This window comes from Acomys minous, assembly GCF_964271855.1.
Source record: "Acomys minous genome assembly, chromosome: 2".
In the NCBI taxonomy this organism is placed as follows: Eukaryota; Metazoa; Chordata; class Mammalia; order Rodentia; family Muridae; genus Acomys; species Acomys minous.
The window spans coordinates 12,856,881-12,877,119 of NC_140484.1; the positions used below are offsets into that span (position 1 = coordinate 12,856,881).

General features: G+C 45.1%; 1 protein-coding gene across 1 annotated transcript in view; it reads right to left on the bottom strand.

Moving 5' to 3' along the window:
* Positions 1 to 20,239, bottom strand: part of CFAP58 (cilia and flagella associated protein 58) — a 98,484-nt gene that overhangs the window by 30,998 nt on the left and 47,247 nt on the right. The window contains exons 13-15 of the mRNA XM_084773025.1: positions 19,375 to 19,598; positions 16,491 to 16,602; positions 14,482 to 14,586 (exon numbers count right to left, since the gene is read on the bottom strand). Coding sequence (XP_084629151.1) covers positions 14,482 to 14,586; positions 16,491 to 16,602; positions 19,375 to 19,598 — 441 coding nt within the window. The remainder of the gene's footprint in view (positions 1 to 14,481; positions 14,587 to 16,490; positions 16,603 to 19,374; positions 19,599 to 20,239) is intronic.

Consider the following 20,239-nt stretch of genomic DNA (forward strand, 5'->3'; position numbering starts at 1 on the left):
ACAGAATCCAACGATATCGACCAGATGCCAGGCATATTAAAATGCAATACCCAACAAAAGATCAGAAAAAAATAAAACTTGTACCACAAGTGTTTTAATTGGAGATGCTTAAATACAAAGTGTTTCTGCTGAAAGTCACCAAAGAAAGGAGCCAGTGGCAGGGTCTCTCCACTAAATAAGAGTCATTTCTATCCATGGTCCTGAAAACCCCCATGTTTACTCTAGACTTTGCCATGTGATTTGTGTTGTCCAATAGGACATTAGCAAACATGACACAAATGAAAACTCAAAAGTCACTCAGGCATGTAGGTTTGAGCCATCTTCTTGTTTCTGGAAACCTTGAAGCCATGACCATGAAAATCAGCCTCCGCCAGCGTGGTGGGGACTTGACGCTCATGGTCACTCCCATCACCCTAGCCAACTGCCAGTGCCAACCACTGGACATATGGAGCGATGCATGAGGACCACTCAGCTGCTGCCCAAGGCAGCAGGCTTCAAAAACATGAATGAGAACAGAAGAATCCAGCTGAGCCCAGCCCAAATTGCCAGCTGACAGAGTCGCATTTTGTAAAATGGTTGCTGCTCTAGGCCAAGGGGCTGTGGAACGGTCTGCTGCACAGTGTAAGCTAACTGATATGAGGTCATCACAGGACACTATCTCATGAGCACAGTATGAATGGGCTACCCTTCCCCTGCCTGATTAGTGCATGGGTCTGAGCAGCTATTCCTGAAAGGAAGACCACACATGAAACACTGAGCTCTGCGCTAAGCTCTTTATAAAGCGCTGCTTTGGAAGCCCTTCTGGAGTCTAAATCTAAAGCACGGTGCCATGGTAATACCCATCAACATGTGCGAACTACAAACACAGAGCTGCTTGTACAAGGCAACCTTCTTTACGCTACACAGGGCCCTTGTGTGAAAGATAGCACTGCCCTCTCTGCTTAACAACCTAAGAACTGAAGCATAGGGTGACTAAATACACTGTGAGCAAGCCGGGACTCACAGAGTGATCTGCTCAGCATCCCGATCTCTACTTCACCTCTGCTTTTACCGGATACTACCTGGAGGAGGCCTCTCCCGCCCACTGGCCAGAGAAGCTGTCTGGCCCAAAAAGGCTACTCTCTCTCTCTCCCCTGGCTCTTAGATGGCCAAGAAAAGACGACTCAAGGAAACTGAGAGGAAATAGAGATGCTGCAGTGGGCAGAAGCAAGACAGCTTCAGCATGTGGCTAGGGAGTACTTTCCACACAGTGCCCAGCCCACCCGCTATAAATAGGTGGTCAGCCAATGAGCAACTGCCCGCTTCCCACTCGTTAGGAGGTAAGGGTCGGGTGAGAGGTCATTCCTTTCTCCCTGTGAGCATTGGCGATGATGCTGTATGGAGAGCTGACAGTCCCAGCTATTGCTCATTTAACATATATGAAATCTCGAGTAATCAAACTTCTAGACTCTTCTAGACCACTGTTCCCTGGGCTTCTGGTGATTTAAAATAACTAATTCCTTTTTTTTTAATTTTTTAAATTAATTTATTCATATTACATCTCAGTTGTTAGCCCATTCCTTGTATCCTCCCATTCCTCCCTTCCTCCCACTTCCCCCCTACTCCCCTCCCCTATGTCTGTGTCTGAGGGGGACCTCCTCCCCCTCTATATGCTCATAGGGTATCAAGTCTCTCCTTGGTGACCTATTATCCTTCCTCTGAGTGCCACCAGGCATCTCCATCCAAGGGACATGTTCAAATATGGGGCACCAGATGTGGATAAAGGCAAGAGTTCAGTGAACAGGGCTCCCTCTGAGAGCACTATGTTTCAAAATGCAAGGTAAACAAGACCCTTGCTAACCAAACCAGAGACAGAAACAACCAGTGGTGGGTGTGACTGTCTCCATGGATTACAAGTGTTTAAGGGCCTTACGGTTTAGGGCATAAACTGGTTTTTAACTTCTCTATGCCTAATGGAGCCTAACAGAGCCAATATCTTCTTAAGAAACACTGACACGACAGGGAATTGTTCCTGGCCCATTTATGGAGAAGCAGTGAGAAGGAATATGAGAGGTGTTTGATAATTGAACACATGAAATACACCTAGGCGAGTGGGAAGAGACACAGGTGGCAAAACTATGCACCTCCAATGATGCTGAACAGGACTGTAAGGAAATCTCCCAACATCTGCATATTAAACACTTGCTCTCTACAGCCAGGCTGAGAGGCCATGACAGCCCGCAATGCCTCCCTTTCCATAGAGCTGCCAGCCTTGGAGGAACTGGCTTCCAGGGGCAGATAAATATCTCTGCACCAACGTTCCCTGATCCGTTGAACAGAATTGCCGCAAGGATCCCGAAATGAAACAGTGGCTCCTGGATTGTAAATTTCTTCAACCTATATAATTCCCCTCAACTCTAAGGAACAATAGAAGGCATACCAATTTAAGTTTTAGGATTAAACACACACACACACGCACACGCACGCACGCACGCACGCACGCACGCATGTACATGTGCACACACAGGGCTCACAGTGAGTAAAGGTGCTTGGTAAACAAGCATGACCACCAGCGTTTGACTCCTGGAATGTATCTATAGAAAGATGGAAGGTGAAAACCTCCTCCACAAAGCCATTCTCTAGCAAAAACAAAGGTGTTCTAAAGACATTCTTGCAACACGCAATTTAACTATAAGACTGCTAAAGTAATAGCTCCAAGAAAAGGGAAATTCTCTGAAGAAATCTCATGCTGCGAGAAGGCTGGGGATCCTGGTGCCAGTTGGAGGGGTAACACAACTCTAACAACTTGTCAGGCCACTTTCATGGGGATCCTGAAGCCCAGACAATGACAACAACAGGTCAAGAGTGGCAAGGCCACACCCTGACCAGGACTCTTAGGTGTGTGTATCCCTGGCGCACTCTGGTTAAACTTTAATCTTATTTCAAGACCCCAAAGGTAGGCTGAGTGGGGGGGAGTCGCTGGAGCTCTTTATCCCTCTTCCCAACGTGGCCGCACTGACTAAATCTCCCTTTTCTCTGTTTTACTATTAGTGTGGCTGTTTCTATTGGCTCAACTTGATTTCTTGGCAAACAGACTGTGACCGCCAGGTTTGCTAACAGTGCCATTTGGGGATTGCTGAATTTTTAGGATGTGGAGCCTAGCTTGCTCCTGTTCCCCTCCTATAGAGAGACACGTAAGAGCCTGTACAATAAAGCAGGCACCCCTCAAAAGCCCAAAGAAGAGGTCATAAAGAAACAGGACACCGTGGAAAGCTGGGGAGACACTCAGAGCCATTACTAAGACTTCTAACATCCTCTGCGCAGACCAGCAAGGCTCCAAATGAGCTGTGTCTCTCTCATCCTATTCTTTTCTCCTCTCTTTCTATTCAAGAACACACACCTACCAACCAGGTGGTTCCGTTCGCATACCTCCTCTCAGCATTACCCCACCTTGGTCTCTCTAGTGAGAGCGCGTCAGTTCAGCGCTAGGGTAGGCTGGTTTATACACTAACAGATCAAGCAAGCATTATGTTTAGTGTAGGCTATGCCACCAGGCACTAGGGCACAGCACAGGATTAGAATTCAGCCTTCCAAATCTTAAAGCAGTTGTTAAATAATTGAACAATTACTTGGAATAGGGGGCGGGCAGGAACTCATCCCAGAAATGAAATGTTTAGTGATGTGGAGGCAATCGAGAAGAGCAGTTAGAGGCTGTGTTCTGAATTCCAATAGCTAAGGTCTATAAGAGGGGTCAGCAAGCATTTGCTGTGTGTGGTCAGATGGTAAGTGCTAGAGAACGGCCTTATGAGCCATTCGGTCTCCCTCACAACTGCTCAACCATACCTTGACGGCAAAAGGACAGCGATGGTCAATATGTAAATAGTGCGTATCAATAAAACTTGATTTCTGGACACCAAGACCTGAATTTCAAATCATTTTCTGTGTGATCATAAGAGTGTTATTCTTTGGGGGATTTTCCTAGCTATTTAAATAAATGAACAGCATTCTATGTGAGGGCCATATAGAAACAGGTCAGACGTGGCCCACTTCATGACCTTACTTCCCAAATTTTGGGTTATAATCAGAGCTCTGACATTTCTGAGCAGTAAACGCTTGGCCGGGTTTTGTTTTCCCTCCCGTGTAAGCTCATGGCCAAGCTCCCGTGCCTCCCCTACGGAATAAAGGCAGCAGCATCTACCTTGTCTGCGTCTGCTGTGATGCAGCCACACAGAACGGTCAGCACAGGTGGCTGGCTAGACACCAGCTCAGCACTCAGGAAACGTGAGCGGAGCCTGCTGGATCTCGCTGCTCTTCCAAACTCTCCATAGCTTTGGCCAAATCTACCCAGGCTACCAGCAAATAAGATCAAATATCATCATGTCTCTATCAACAAAGAAACACTCGAGCCTTCTCCCACTAGCCTGGGCAGTTCGCTGGTCCAGCAATACTCCTCAAGCCCTGGAGAGCTCTGAAATGCAGCATTTCTGTAAAGCTCTCTGGGAGTGCCAGGGCTGCTGAGCTGGCCCTGGGACTGTGCCTGGAGTAGCATTTCCTTAGACGCTAGGACAAACATGAGCTTGCTCCGTGAGTACCCAGGGTGGTCTGTACAAGGTGCCCATGATGGGCCTACATTGCACGCCATAGTATAATTACACACTTCACAAGATTCTAGTCGTGTGGACTTGGGAAAAGTCTTAACCTTTCTGTGTCTTGTCATTTCTCCTCTGTGACAGGAAATTACACTAGCTCCTCTTGGCTTATGATGACAATTGAAGGGTTAGACACACACAAGCATCCCCTTGGCGTCTGACTATTTGGTAAATGCCTCATAAATGTGGGATGGTCTTTGGGTCACAAAAAAAAAATGCAGACTCTTTGATGATCTGAAAACAGGCACGTGAGCCTTGTTGCCCTATACAACAAGAGATGTGTGCAGAACTGTCCACACCCTCCTCTTGTTCCAGACAATTTACAGTTAAGTAAACTAGACTTCTGACCAGTCCACCATAGAATTAAATAAAGAGAAAGTTCACCCTGAAGGGGCAGGACCCACGTGTCAGCAGAGAAACAGGGACTTCCAATTCAGTTCATGATATATGTATCTGAGGCCACGGCCACTCCCTGGGCGTCTACACATATGTGAAAGAACATGCGTGACTTCCTAAAACAAGGCACATCTGAGCTCCCTCAACCTGGAGGCCTCACCTGCGTTATTACAGAAAAGTCAGTGCTCACTGGTGTATCCAGCCTTCCTGACACATAAATGACATACTTCTGGTAGGACATCACAACCACTACACTTCAGGGGAGGAATCTCATCATTCTTATCTGTATAATGGGTCCTCTGGGTAAGATAACCCAGGGAGAACGTTCTAGAAGGGCAACTTTATTTTTATTCAAAATGTTAGCACTCCTCAGGTGAATCACCCATCATTTTGTCCCTGCTACCCCGCGTGCAGTTCATTAAAGTCTCTGGGAAAGGAAAGTGTGCCTGACACACTGTGAACGTTCAGAAAGGGAAGGCTGTGATTAGATCAAAATTGAGACTCCATCTTTAAAGTGTGTTCTTGTTGTCTGGCTACCTGGATAGTCACTGAAATGGCAGCCAGTGGAACCCATGGAGAGACCCAGAGAGAACTTGATTGGCAGGTGCCACTGCTGGCTCCAAAGCTGTATGGGCAACTTACAACTGAGATGAATTGCTAAGGGGCCAAGGGCTACAGGTTCAGGGTGGTGATGGTCTCCAGGACCTACCAGAAAACCAGATCCCAGGCAGCCAGCACTTCTGGTACCCAAGTCCTGCCCACTGAGCATCCTGAAATCCATAATTTGGAGCTGACATGCCTGACACACTGGGATGTCTCTCAGTTCCTGAAATACTCTGGCAGCATCTAACTCTAGCTTCTAATACAGACTCAGCTTTTCTGCCTCCAGCCAGGGTTCCTCTAATGATATACTGGAGACATCAAAGGCCTTTCAACCAAGGAGGAGCAGTGAACAAGTGCCCAGCCTCCTTCACCTGGGGGTGCTGTTCTGTCAGGAGCCGCTGGGACTCCCGCCTGCTCCCTCCTGTCCTCCAGTGGCTCTTCCTCTTCTCCTTCTCCCTCTCCTGCCCAGTTACACTGGCTCTCAATAGCTTCCCTCCAGAACACTGCAGTCCAGACTCTGTCTCAGTGTCTGATTTGAGGCACAGCGTGAAATCCCTGCCTACTCCAAAGCATGTCCGAGTCTCATGGCATCCTGTTAAGAATTACAGCTCTCATCACAACAGGCTACAAGCACAGGACTGAGAGGTCTTTTGACAGCAGGATGGAGGAACGAAGCTTCCCCTGGCCACGGTGGACCCTCAAACACAGGGTGATTGCACTGCTCAGTGTGAGAGGGTGGAAAACATCCTTGCAGGTCTTTCCAGGGCCTCAGGAGATCCTTTTCTGGTTTTGGAAGGGTCATAAAACAAAGCAAGAATCACTGTCAAAAGGGAAAGGAGCCCTTAAGAAGGATTCTCTTTCATGAAGCCCACCCACCCTGCACCTGAAAATGCTGGAGCCCACGATGACTCAGCCCGCTCACCTCCAAGCGCCCACACCGCCACACCACTGCAGCCTGCTACCTCTCCTCTTCCCTCACCTACTTGCTTCCTTTTAAATCTTGGGCTCTGCATTTTCATAAAGGAGCCACATCAGCAAATGTGATTAATGAGATCAAAACAAGTAAAGCCGGCCCTGTGACTTTCTTCCTGCATTTTTCCTTCCTCCCCAGGCGCTGAAGCTGGAGGTTACAAACCACCCATATGCCTGTCGACGGTGTTAGGCAGGCTTTGCTTTGTTTGTGTTTAAGTTTAGTATTTTTTTAAATTTTATGTGCATTTAATTTTTATGCTTTGCCTACACATATATTAACTGTACTATGTATGGTCAGTGCCCATAGAAGCTGAAAAAGAAGGGTCATGTGTGGTGGCACATGCCTTTAATCCCAGCACTCCGGAGGCAGAGGCAAGCGAATCCCTGTGAGTTCAAGGCCAGCCTGGTCTACAAGGTGAGTCCAGGACAGCCAGGGACGCACACAGAGAAACTCTGTCTCAAAAAACCAAAGAAAGCTAGAAAAGTGCATTGGATCCTCTGGAAGTAGTGTTACAGGTGGTTGTTGGCTGCCACGTGGTCGCTGGGAATCAAACCTAGGTCGCTGGGAATCAAACCTAGGTCCAGTGCTCTTACCCACTGAGCCATCTCTCCAGACTTGGTTTTGAAAGGCTTATTAGGCATTCTTTAGGCTTGCTAATGAGTAAGACTCAACATACCAAACACATTTCTAATCATTCTTGAAAAATGAATATATGCCTGGATTTGACTGAATTCTTATAGCTGCTTCCTAGAGATGGGACCCACTGTGCCCCGGGCCCCTGCACTCCCTTTAGCTTCTGACTCCAAGAGTAACAACAATGGGCATTTCTGATCCGAATATGCAAAGCTCAGTTCACTGCTTCTAATTTCTTGCCTGGCCCTGAAAATAAAGGTATTTAAGCACTTGGGGGTAGAATCCCAGCTGTTCTAAGGAATCCTTATGCTTGCAAGTGCCTCCAGCAAAAGGTTAAGCTTCCTATACTTACACCACCTTGCCTTATGCTCATTATTTATTTGGAATGCATTATGATGGTGATGATGATAATGATGATGATGATGATGATGATGATGATGATGATGATGATGTAATGACAGCAATCACCATACACATGCTAGCCTGATCCCACAGATGTCTTCAAAGAAAACAGTCATTAATCCTATGGATTGGGAAAGTTCAGGGGCTGAGTGGAGTAACGTATGCAGTTATGTTTCAATTGTGCATGCTTCTTTGAATGGGAGAGAAGCCTGGTAGACAATAGCAAGCACGTCTTCCATTCCATGACTAAGTTTTCAGTTTTGGCAAGAGTGTATCCTTCTCCATCTTCTCACCAAACTGCAACTTAAGGCTCAAGAACTATTGTCAACTAGACCCACAACACAGGGTGGACTTTGAGCACACCCATGGGAGTCAGCCTGCCTCTGTACACAAAGGTAACACAGACAGAGCCATAAGCCAAAAGTAAATTCCAAACCCAGGCAACATTAATAAGACAGCATCAGGACAATAGGAAAAATAGATCCCTATCCTATTGGCCCAAGATCAGAACTCAATGTCTATAAGACGTGTGACTTCTCAGAGGACCACCATTCTTCCTGCATCCGTCATACATAATACAGCTATTAGTAGGGATGATGCTAGGGGTGTGATACTCAACAGGCAGGCACTGAAAGCACCTTTGGAAGAAAAACAAATGCCTTTGTAGAGCTTACAGCCCAACAGAAAAGTGTCAAAATGCACAGTGGTGGGCTTGTGGCGGGGGCAGTTCTGTTCATAAAGTAATTTCTGTATACACATGAGTCTAATCTCTAGAACTTACATGAGAGTGTCAAGTGTTGCAGCATATGAATATAATCCCAGGACAGAGAAAGCAGAGGCAGAATCCTTGGAGCTCTCTAGCCAGCCATCCTGGCCTACTCAGTAAGCCTAAGCCAACGAAAGATCCCCTATGAGAACACAAGGTAGACAGAGCCTGAGAGACAGTAACTAAAGTTGACCCCTGATCTCCACAGATACCTGCATACACATGTGCATTGGCTCACATGAATACACATGCAAGCACATACATAAAGCTTACTCCCAATGCTTGAAAGTGCTATTACAGGTTGTTTAGGATAAATAAGTTATACAAGTTAATTGTTAGCTGATCTAATCATGGTCATGTCAATCACTAGTCTACTTTTATCACAAGAATCTTAGGTGCAGCAGATAGATATGATTCTATAGAAAGATAAGGTAGGATAGTTAGATAAGGTCTTCAAAAACCTCAGAGACATGCAGAACATGGTACAGAACAAGAACAGAAAAAATGTTTTTATTATTTTAAAGATTCACTGACAATGAGTCATGTTAACTCCTGGCAACATCCAGCCTACCTCAAAGAGGATGATGACCATTAAAGAATCTCCTTATGGAGATGGCTTCAAACATGTGCAAACCATCCAGTGGGCAAAATGTACTTTCTATCACAGACGGAATTCTGCCTAAAAAAAAAGGGCAAGCTTGGATGCAGGCAGAGTGAATGGCCAAATTCTGCCAAAACAGGGTAAGCAAATCCTCAATTGTTCCTGCCTCACAAATATGTCTGTCAGATACATGGGGCCAGAAGGCTCAAGATGATGCTCCAACATTATAGAGAGTTTTGGGTGACTGTTTAGGCATCAAACTGTCCCTGTCATTTTCTTATTGTGGAAGCTGCTAACCTGCACCTCCTGTCTACTCAGATAATTAATATTTATTCCTTCTCAAGTCGCTGATGGAGATGAAGACCAGGTAGCTTAGTTTTACAATGAAGCTTAGTTGTTTAGGGGCTAAGATGATTTTAGGTCTAGATAGATGTTTTAAGTTGATAATGACAAGACATGATGGAGATTGATTTACATTCAGAATTTTAGACACACCGAGATAGGAAAGATGTTTTCTTCAAAGCTGTCAAATACAAATAGCCAAAACACTACGCATGTAACATTTACATAATTCCTGATTGTATCATGGTTATTCTTGCTATAAGTAGCTTATTGTATATATGTGGAATAATATAAATGTAATGTAAAATTTTTTTAAAATTTTTAAAAGAAGCAAAAAAAGTGTATTTAAAGAGTCCTTAACAGGAAGAGAAACCAGAGAGACAAATAGGAAGTGCCTTTCTTAAGAAACCCCTCAATCTAGAAAGGAGGAAGCAGTCTTCTATTTTATCTGCTGCTTAGCAGTAGTGGGGCCTCTCTATCACATGACACAGGAAAATCGTCACTTAAAAGTTATTCTGGGACTCAAAAGAACTCAACCACAAATCTTCAAGATTGTAAAAAAAATTCTTCTGTAAGCGCTGACAACTTGTCTAATAAGTTAATAAAACATGTAAAACTAAGAGAACAAGTAACCCTAAGATCATTCCATGCTTTGTCAACATATCAAGACTTGTTGTCTGGATACTCGACTGCTAAGAAACTTTGTAGCAGCCAATCATAAAAGACTAAATGAAAGATTGCTCCAAAAAAGTGAGAATTTGGGGGTCTATAAAAACTGCTTGATGACAGACATCAGTATTACTTATAAAATCATTTAATGATAACTGAACACTCTTCTCAACTTGGATGTCCATTAGTACACTCAAGTCTGTGGGCAATTATTATTATTATTGCCTCAAATTTACAAATGAGGAAGAAAAGAGTTGAGACTTCTGTATTAGTTACATTTTTGTTGCCTGTGACCATGACCAAAGCAACTTACAGAAGAAAGAGTTTATTTGGACTTATAGGCCCAGAAGGATAAGAGTCTATCATGAATGTCATGAATGGCAGGGATGACAGCAAGCAACAGGCTTGGTGGAAACTGGAAGGTGACATCTTCAACAGCAAGAACGCAACAAAAAAGAGCAAACTGGAAGGTCACATCCTCAATGACAAGCATGCAACAGAAAGAGCAAACTGGAAAGTCACATCTTCAACAGCAAGCACACAACAGAAAGAGCAAACTGGAAGGTCACATCTTCAAAGGCAAGCACACAACAAAGATCAAACTAGGAAGTGGGCTGAAGCTGCAAGCCCTCTCACTCCAAACAGCACCACCAACTGGGGACCAAGTGTCAAATGCTTGGTCCTGTGGGGCATTCCCCATTCAAACCAACACAATTCCTACTGACGACCATATATCATAAGTAATCGGAAATCCTGAACTCTGGTGTTTACAGAACACCAAACACTCTAAAGAAAGAAAAATATACTTTTGGCACAAAGCAGCCTGCATGCATGTGGTTTGCTCAAATGTCAAAGTTCAAAGGTGTCCTGTATTTGAAATAGTAGACAGTGACATGTGGCAACCATCCTTGAGGGGACACTCACTGAGGAAGAGGCATGGCTTTGAGAGGCCACAGGAGGACAAGGGTCTAGGCAACTGTGAACTGGATAGTTGTGACTGAGACCTCACCACATAAGAGTTACACCAAAAGCAAAATGACAGAAAAAATTCCCCCACCTTTGCCAGGAAGACCACAAGTAACCCCATATCTCTTGGGCTGTCATTGGGGGAAAAAAACAAAAACAAAAACATGATTGCTCCAGGAATGGAAATCTACCAACGTCTTGTCACAAGTCTGGGATCCCAGCACATGTTAACTAAACAGCCCAGAGAATTCCAAGTTGAGAGCTTAACATAAAAAGCTACTCTAAACAAGTAACATTGCTTTGGGAACCTAACAGAAACAAATGTAGGCACACAGGTCCCCAGATAAATGACCTAAGTTCCATCTGTGGGTCCTACAGTGAAAGAGGAGAACCAGCTCCTAAGGGATGTCCCCTGACTGGCACACAATGCCATGGCACGTTCATGCCTGCACTTACATACATGTGATGTACACACACACACACACACACACACACACACACACACACACATTCATCCTAAAAATATATAAGGATAAATACTGCAAAATAAGCAGATAGAAAGGAAACATAGTAAATACTAATGAACTAAATATATCAGCCAAAACATAAACAGAGCCAGAAATTTTTTAACAGGGGATTTGCCTAAAATGCAAAGACCCTTCCCCAAAATTCAAAGATATAAAAATGTAATTTTAAAGAACCATGCTGGTAGGAATATGTTAATATTAGATGGATTTTTAGCATTCTAATGGGAGTTTCCATGTAATATTAAAGAAATAGTTCCCCTGGAGAAGTCTAAAAATTATAGCCTTTTGCTCACCTTATGATCATATCAAAAATGTATTTGAAGTTAAAAATAATCCAATGGTAAGAAGAGGTCAGGCTGGGTGTGGTAGCCCTCACCTTTAACCCCAGCACAAGAGAGGCAGAGGCAGGTGGATCTCTGTGAGGTCAGAACATGTGGAAGGTGCCTATATTTTCTAACGCCAGGGATCAGTGATTTCTAAATGATCACTTACACTCAAAGCTGGTGTTAGAGTCCACAGAGCGTGTCTACTACAATCCTCGGTGAAAAGGGAAAGATCAGGAGGGACGTTTAACCTAAATATGCATGGATCTGAAGAACTTAAAGCGCACTCTTCATTCTCCTGAGAGGAAAAGTGGGGATCCTCCAGACTTATTCTCATTGGGGGGATAATTCTTAGAGGACAAAAGATTTACCAACTAAATAAAAATACTATGTGAATCAAAACCTGTGGGAAGGAACTCGAATGTCACTTAAAACATACTTTATGGACTCAAATGCTTGTATTAGAAAATAAAAGGGCAGTGGGTGTAGTTCAGTGACAGAAGTCTTGTCTCAAATATGCACGGTTCAGTCCTCAACACCAAAAAAGAGGAAAGATGAAATGAGAGATAAGAAGGGAGGGGGGAAATGAAGGGGGGGAAGAAGAGAGGAGAGATTGAGGACTGTGCAGCTACTTTAATAAGGTAGCCAAACAGAGCAAGCCCAAAGGATGTAGAAGGAAGGAAGGAAGGAACAAGGTTAAGTGCCCAGAGACTGGAGAGGTCTCAGTGGTCAGGAACACCTACTGCTCTCATGGAAGACCAAGGTTTGGTTCCCAGCTCCCACATCAGGGGGCTTACAATTGCCTGTAACTCCAGTGCTAGGGGATCGGAGCCTTCCGGTCCCCACAGGCACCTACACTCATGTGGTGCACATAAACTCACACAGGCGCGCGCGTGCACACACACACACACACACACACACACACACACACACACACACACACGGCACCCGATACAATATAAAACAAACTCCATATACAATACAAAACAAATTATTTTTAAAAACTGAGTTATGATACAACATAAAAATTGATTCTCTTTAAATTTTATAAAGTGGCAGTAATAACAGAACAGGCTTTGCAAAGGGGGGAACCAATGTTTGGAAAATGTCTGCGATTCTCCCCAACTCCTCGAACCATCAATGGCCGATGACGAGTGCTTCCTTGCTCCAGAGCCTGCCTTCTCCATCACCACGTTCATCTCCAAGGGAGGAGGAGAACACTGTGGCCACTCCAGGTGGTGATGTCCATACCACTGTGTGTGGTACTCTCCAGCCGACTTTAAGGAAAACACGTCTGAGGTCAAATACAAAGGACAAGGGGACAAAGGGGCTCCTCTTGCACACGTGTAAGTTCCTACCCCTACCGATGGTCACCCAATAGTTAAAGTCACGGGCTTTGGAATTGATATTTACTATGAACTGAGTATAATGCTAAGCTCTTTCAGTGCCTACAGCACCCATTTTCATGGGCTCTATTGTTGTCCTTAATATAGACTGAGAACCTCAGGTGCAGAGAAATCAAGATCAAATAGCTGCAAACCGGCAGAAGCAAAAATGCCAATCCAGGCCACCTGATGCCAGCATTGCCATGCTTACCTCATTCTTAAATCTCCAGTCCCCAGCTACAGCAATGACTGATTAAATGCCGGACTTCACTTCCTAAAGTTCTCAGAGCCAGGATAAGGAGATGGCTCTGGGGTTAAGAGCCTTTACTATCCAAGTGTGTGGGCTTAGGTTTGAACCCTCAGCACCCATGTAAAACTCAGGCGGGACCGTGCATATATTGAGACCCCAACACTGGGAGGCCTGAGACAAGTGGATACTGGGAGCTCCTTGACCAGCCAGTCTAGTCAGAAAAGCAGATTAAGATTTAGAAAAAGGCCGGGCGTGGTGGCGCACGCCTTTAATCCCAGCACTTGGGAGGTAGAGGCAGGCGGATCGCTGTGGGTTCGAGGCCAGCCTGGTCTACAAAGTGAGCCCAGGGCAACCAAGGCTACACAGAGAAACCCTGTCTCAAAACAAAACAAAACAAAACAAAAAACAAAAAAAAAAAAGATTTAGAAAAAAACAACCACAAACAAAACAACAACAACAAAACCTCTTCCTACAGAATAAGGTGGGTGAAAACCAGGAAGACCCCCAGCATCTTTTTCTAGCCTTCTCATGAACGCGCGCGAGTGTGCACATACCTCTCCCTTGTACATACCCACGCCCATACGTACATCACATCCTCACACACACCTCTCCATTTCACTCACACAGATCCTCCTGCGGACAGATCGTTTGTGCGCTATGTGAAAACAACTTTCAAGATTGAAATCACAGCACTTCACACGACATGAAGATAGGAAGAAAAGCAGTTGAAACAATTTGACAAATAGAACTGTAGGAAAGGTGATTTTAAAAAAAAAAAAAAAAGGTCACATTACCCTAGTGCTGTAAGTCTAGCCTTGAACTTAATTTTCTGGAATTCTTGAAATACCGGTGGTCGAAGAACAGAAGAACAATTAATTAGGCTGTTTGTTCCCCTTGCGTGAGTCACTGTTGCCATCTACAGTTTAAGACAAGGTGTGCAGCACTGCAAATCACTACTTCTGAGGATCCCGGGGACTGCCATGCTTGCTTGAGGAGCACCGACCGTGACACTGTTACCTGAAGAAGAAGCTCTTTCTCCACCACCTCTTCCGTCTTGCTGATGAGTCGCTTCTGCAGGGCATGGATTTTCTGGATCAGCTCAAAGGTACTAGGGTCGCTGGCCTGCCCCGGGAGAATGGTGGGAGTTAGCATCAGTTTCAAAGCACTGTGGTCTGTGTGCAATAATTACTGTTTTATTAAAATGCTTTTCCCACTTGAAGACCTAGAACACAAAAAAATTAAAACCAAAAGGCGGAAAGGTATAGCACATGACATATGCTCCCAAAAGCAAACCAGTTTCCCACTGTCTTCCCTATGACTCTGACCAACCCCTAGATGAAAAGTATGTTTGTTCTGCCAGAAGGAATGGTCCTAATCATCATCCAGCCATGCATGGTGCCTGGTGCTTTCCATGTCAGATGACATTTTAGTCACATGACATCTTTGAGACCATATCAGTCTTTCCCTTCTACAACAGTAGAACTTAGGAGCAGTCAATCATCTGCAAAGTCTGGGAAGGGTCCAAGCTGCATCTGAGATGTCCGATGCTGCATACCCTGGTGTTTTCATTGTGATGCTCTGAGCTTTCCCTGCCACCTCCGGTTTCCATTGGAATAACTTCCCAAATTCAATCAGCCTTGGGATTCCCCTCTGGCCATTGTCAACTAGAAGACAACACAGCCCACAGTGGGGAAGGATTCCAAGATAGGACATCCGCTAAGGGGAGGTAGCAGAATGCTGCTGTGGCATTTAGCACTCACAAGGAATCAACCTGGACAGCTTTGGTGACCCTGTGGTAGCCATGAGCACTCTACTCAAACAAAAGCTACAGGTGTAAGCTGACCATTTGCCCTCTGAACTTGGAGCCAAAGCTTTGCTTTCGGGCATACTGACACTTTCAATTAATCTAGCAGTGGGATGTTTTCAGCCATCTCCCAGAGTCCCTAATTTTTTAAAAGGAGATTGACATGGAGTTGGAAGTTTCCAAGATCCATGTGACAATAGATGGAATAAACTAATGTGCTCCACTTCCCAGGTAGACTGGTGTTATCACTAGGTTAGTAAGCTGCGCCACTTTGGGCAGAGGAATAAAGAGGCTATTTCACTGACTCCGACTTTGCTTACCCAGCTCCAGCTGATGCCTATATAGCTGAACAGGATTTGGCACACACACACACACTTGGCAGCCACGGACGTTGTTAAAATTCAGGCCTTGTGTTTACACAATTTATAATGCATTAACTTTAATACTTTCTTCATTAAAAGAAAATAAAAATAAAATCTTATTTGGATGATTTTCCACTTCACCCTGAACTTTCTTGTGCCATAGACTTTATATATCTCAACATTATAATTGGTCAGTTAGCCAAAGTCCCTTTTGGTACCCACATTGCAATGTACAAATAAGGGAGGGGCCATCCTTGTCTGGACTAAGCAGATCGTATCTGTGACTGTTATCTGCAGAGCTGGCAGTGGTGTCTTGCAGGAAGCCACAGAGTTACCCATCCTTTGCCAGTGGGACTTCAGCTATGTCCCCTGATCTTAAGATAGAGGTTTTTGGCTAACACAATCTACACCTTTGAAAAGACTGGGTCACAAAATCATGTTTCCAGCAGGAAATGGAAGAACACAAACCCAACTGAAAGAGGACTAAGATGTTTGTTGGTGGTAGACGTTGCTAAAGGCAATCAACAGTCAATCCAAACCTCAAAACTACCGGGAAAAGGGAAACACAAGCCCATCAGAGAAAGCAATGTGTAGCTTCCAAAGGGTCTTGGGGGAGGGGGAGGGGTGATGGGTGGGGGGGGGGTGTGGTTAGGAGGATTTTGTCCAAGACTTTTAAAACTAAACTGAAATCTGAAGTTAACCATCTGGTCCTAAAACAGCCTAATTTACATTTGATCATTGTAGGTGACAATTTGCATATCATTAACTTAAAGGGAACTTCTTGTCCTGCTTTAGGTTAGGAGCCTTGGGTGGGTGGAGGGGCGGTCTGGGGACAGGAAGTGCGCTCTGGCAGGTGGTACCTCAAGCTTTCTCCATCTGTGCACATTCATAGGGTTCTCCAGCTCCTCCTCCAGGGCTCGGCATCTCGTCCTTTCCTTCAAGAATTCTCTTTGCATGTGGAAGAGCTCCTGCCTGGATAAGACAAGCTTCATTTGGCAAAGAACTTCTCTTGAATATGCTGTCTTTGCCACAGGGGGCCAGGGAGATGGCTCAGTGCATTAAAACACTCACCCTGCAACCATGAGGGCCAGAGTTTGAATCCCCAGAACCCATGTAAACTCCAACCAGGTGTGGTGACCCACCTGTAATACCACCACTGGGGAGACTGAGGCAGGAGATTTCCCCTGATCAGCTGGCTAGGCAGTCAAGGTGGCTCTGTGGGCCCTCGATTCGCTAAGAGGCTGGTCTCCATAAATAACATGGAAAACACTGGATACCAGCCTCTAGTCTCCACAAGCACATGGGCACGCTCACATGTATACCCACACACATGCATGCCCACACACATGCATGCACATGACATCCACACCCATGGAAACGTTCATGAACCGATTACCATAGACACACTGCATCTGGCACAGAAAGCCAGAACTAGGAGACTTGTTAGCACTGACAGAGGCCAGCTTCCCAAACCTGGTCGGGTCACAAAGGATGCTAATTCATTTGGTGTTCAAGAACTGTCTTAGCTCAGAACAGCAGCTGCCTTTAGAGTCTTGATTCTGAATGTCTGGGAAATTTATAAGCATAGGACCAGAACCAGGTCAGGAAGGGAATCACAAGGGTCCTAAGACACGTTTCAGGGTTTCAGTGCTCTGATGCTACTGTGTCCACGGTAGCAGTCAGTGAACACTCTGCATTGCCAGCTCACAGGCAATACGCCAGCACCAGTTACGGCCTCTTACTTCCATCTTCACTGCATAGTGGAACCACACGGAGTGCTCTCAACATCCCTTCGCCTGGACCCATTTCCCAGAGGACTTCTGCTCCGTGGGGTCTGGAACAGGGCCTGCATTCCACAGGTTAGAAAGGCCCTGCAGGCAATCCTAGTGTGCAACAGGATTTGGACATAATGGAGTTTGGAGCTAAAATGATACGAAGCACCTTGTGTCCCCCAGGCACCAGGCGCAGGGGGCTGAAAAGGCCCTGAAGCACCTCTGTTCCCAACGCATCTCTAAAGTCTTCAGGCATCTCTGGTTACTAGGTGGACAGACTCACGGCCACCCTCAGCTTCCTGGCTCAAGGTGGACAGACTCTCATGGCCATCCTCAGCTTCCTGGCTCATTCTGTTCACCAGGACCTTAGCTGGGAGGAGGAGGAGGGACAAACGCTTGCTTTGACTTGAGTAATAAAGACGTTACTATCTGTCCTCATCTGCTGTGTGTGTGTATGTGTGTGTGTGCAGATTGCTAACACAGAGCCATCTCTTTTACTTAATTGCTTCATTTAAACCAATAATACAACCTTCCCTCATTAACAAGACAAACCATTAGAATTAACTGCATGATGTTCACTCAACAGGGAGCGCAGAACAAGCTGCTTGGAATTAAAAGCATATTTTTAACACTTTGTTTTTCTAGAGCATCGCTGGAAGAGGAAGGCAAAAGTACAAGCTACCATATTTGAGAACTAACTGTGTAGGAGACTCTGTGCCCACCCTATCTTTGTTTCTACCTTTAACGGTGATTACAAGTCCAAACCTCAGAGACATTTAGCAATTTGCCCAAGGCCACGCAGCTGGTAGACAGCAAGGATGCTTGCCTCCGACCTTTATGAGATGCCCTCTCACTGGAAAGGGAAATAAAGTCCATCATCAACAAACTAGCAGTATTGACTAGGAATGGATGGAACTTGGTCCTTTTTTGTACGTCATAAAAACAACTCATGGCTGACAAATGTGCTGATGACCCTTAAGATCATTCAGAGGCCATTTAGAATGAGAATATTTGTCTTGGAAACATCAACAGTGGTCTCTCTGAGTAATAAAGTTATGGGCGGTGTTTCTAATCCCTTCTGTGTGTTGTTTTCTGCATCTCCTACAATGAATATTACTACATTTATCATCTGAAAGACAAACAGGTCCAAAAAGCAGAAGAATTGACCCATCTTTGATAGTGGCCGACTGACAGCTGCTGCATCTAAAACATAAAAAGTATCTTTCCCTCTAATTAATGTAAGAGGCTGCTCCAAAGTGCATCCTTCTCCCGAGGTGGGGGACAAGGAGAGCCTGCACTTCTACAAGTCAGTGCAGATAAGGAGAGTCGCCAAGCCCAGGGCTCTTATTCAGCTTCCTGCGATGGTCCATAGGAAACACGACGATGTTCTCCCACAGGGAAAAACAGGTCCCGGGTGGTGCGAGACAGAAAGAAAGGAGTTTCAGGGAGTGCGCTAAGTGAAAGCGGCAGAGGATGGATCAGGCAAGACTCAGAAAGAAAACGTGGCCACCTTTCAAAGAAACAGATTTTCAGAGACTAACAGAATTAAATTTTCCACCTCTTTCCATCCTATACGTTACTCTAAGAAGACGTGTGCACATTAGCAAGATGGCACTTAAATATTGGTGCTCATATCTTCTGCGTATTGCCTGATTAAAGAAATTCCAAGGAACTCACTGAAGGGAAAAAAATTTCTGAGTTTAACTAGCTTGTGCTTGCGCTTTGATTTGAAATTTCCTTTTGAAAGAGCCAGAAGGGCGTTTTAGTAACCTTTTTGCTGTCTCGCACACCCCGTGAAAAGAGATTGGCCTCTTTTTTGTGACACAGCATGAGCACAGGGAGAACTTTATGAAAAAGTTGTGCTCAGGCAATGATCCTTTCATCCTATGAACTCCATTTTGTATAATTTGCTAAAAAAAAAAAAAAAAACTTTCAGAGACCCACCCAGGGTCACCTTGTAGGGGCTCCCCACCTGAGTTCCTCCACATTAGCCACGCTCCTGGCAAGGATCCCCTTCTCCCTGCGGAGCTTCTTGATCTCCAGCTTGAGGATGCGCATGTCCTCCAACCGCTGGTTGTACTGTGTCTCGCCTTTGTTCAGCACCGACTGTTGGATCTTGATCTTCTCGTATAACAGGGCTAACTCATCATTGCGCCGAACAAGTTGAGACCCCAGGATGTCTCTCTCACTGATGACCTGCAAAGACGGACGCTTGGAATGAAAGAACGTCTCTCCCTTCTCGCCGTGACAGCAGCTCCCGCTCCATCCACAGACATCTACTGAGTGCCCACACATGCCCATGGGCAGGACGCTGGAAACATCCCATAAGAAGATGCTCAACATGGCACTCCTCCAATTGTCATAGCCATCCATGGTCCAGTGACTCAGTCATGTTTGGTGTGAAGCTGTATCCTTCTGTTGTATTTTTTTCCCAATCTATATTTTTTTTTAATTTTTAAAAATGTATTTATTTTTATGTGTATAGGTGTTTTCCTACATGTATATCTATGCACCGTGTATATGTAGTGCTTACAGAGGACAAAAGGGAGCAAGGCATCAGGTCTTCTGGGATTGGAGTTACAGACAGCTGCGTGGATCCTGGGAATTGAACCCTGGACCTCTAGAAGAATAACCAGTGCTCTTAACCACTGAGCCATTGCTCCAACAACCCCAACCCAGTTTTTAAAATGTTTAAATTGAATGATTCTCTGGTAGGCCAGCTCTTGGCAAGTTCCATCATTTTCTACATATCACAGTGACCCAGCTTCTCCCTGACAGGACCCTGGAAGCACCTGGGTTTCTGATCTATAGTGGAGTATGCTGGCACAGGCCTGTTA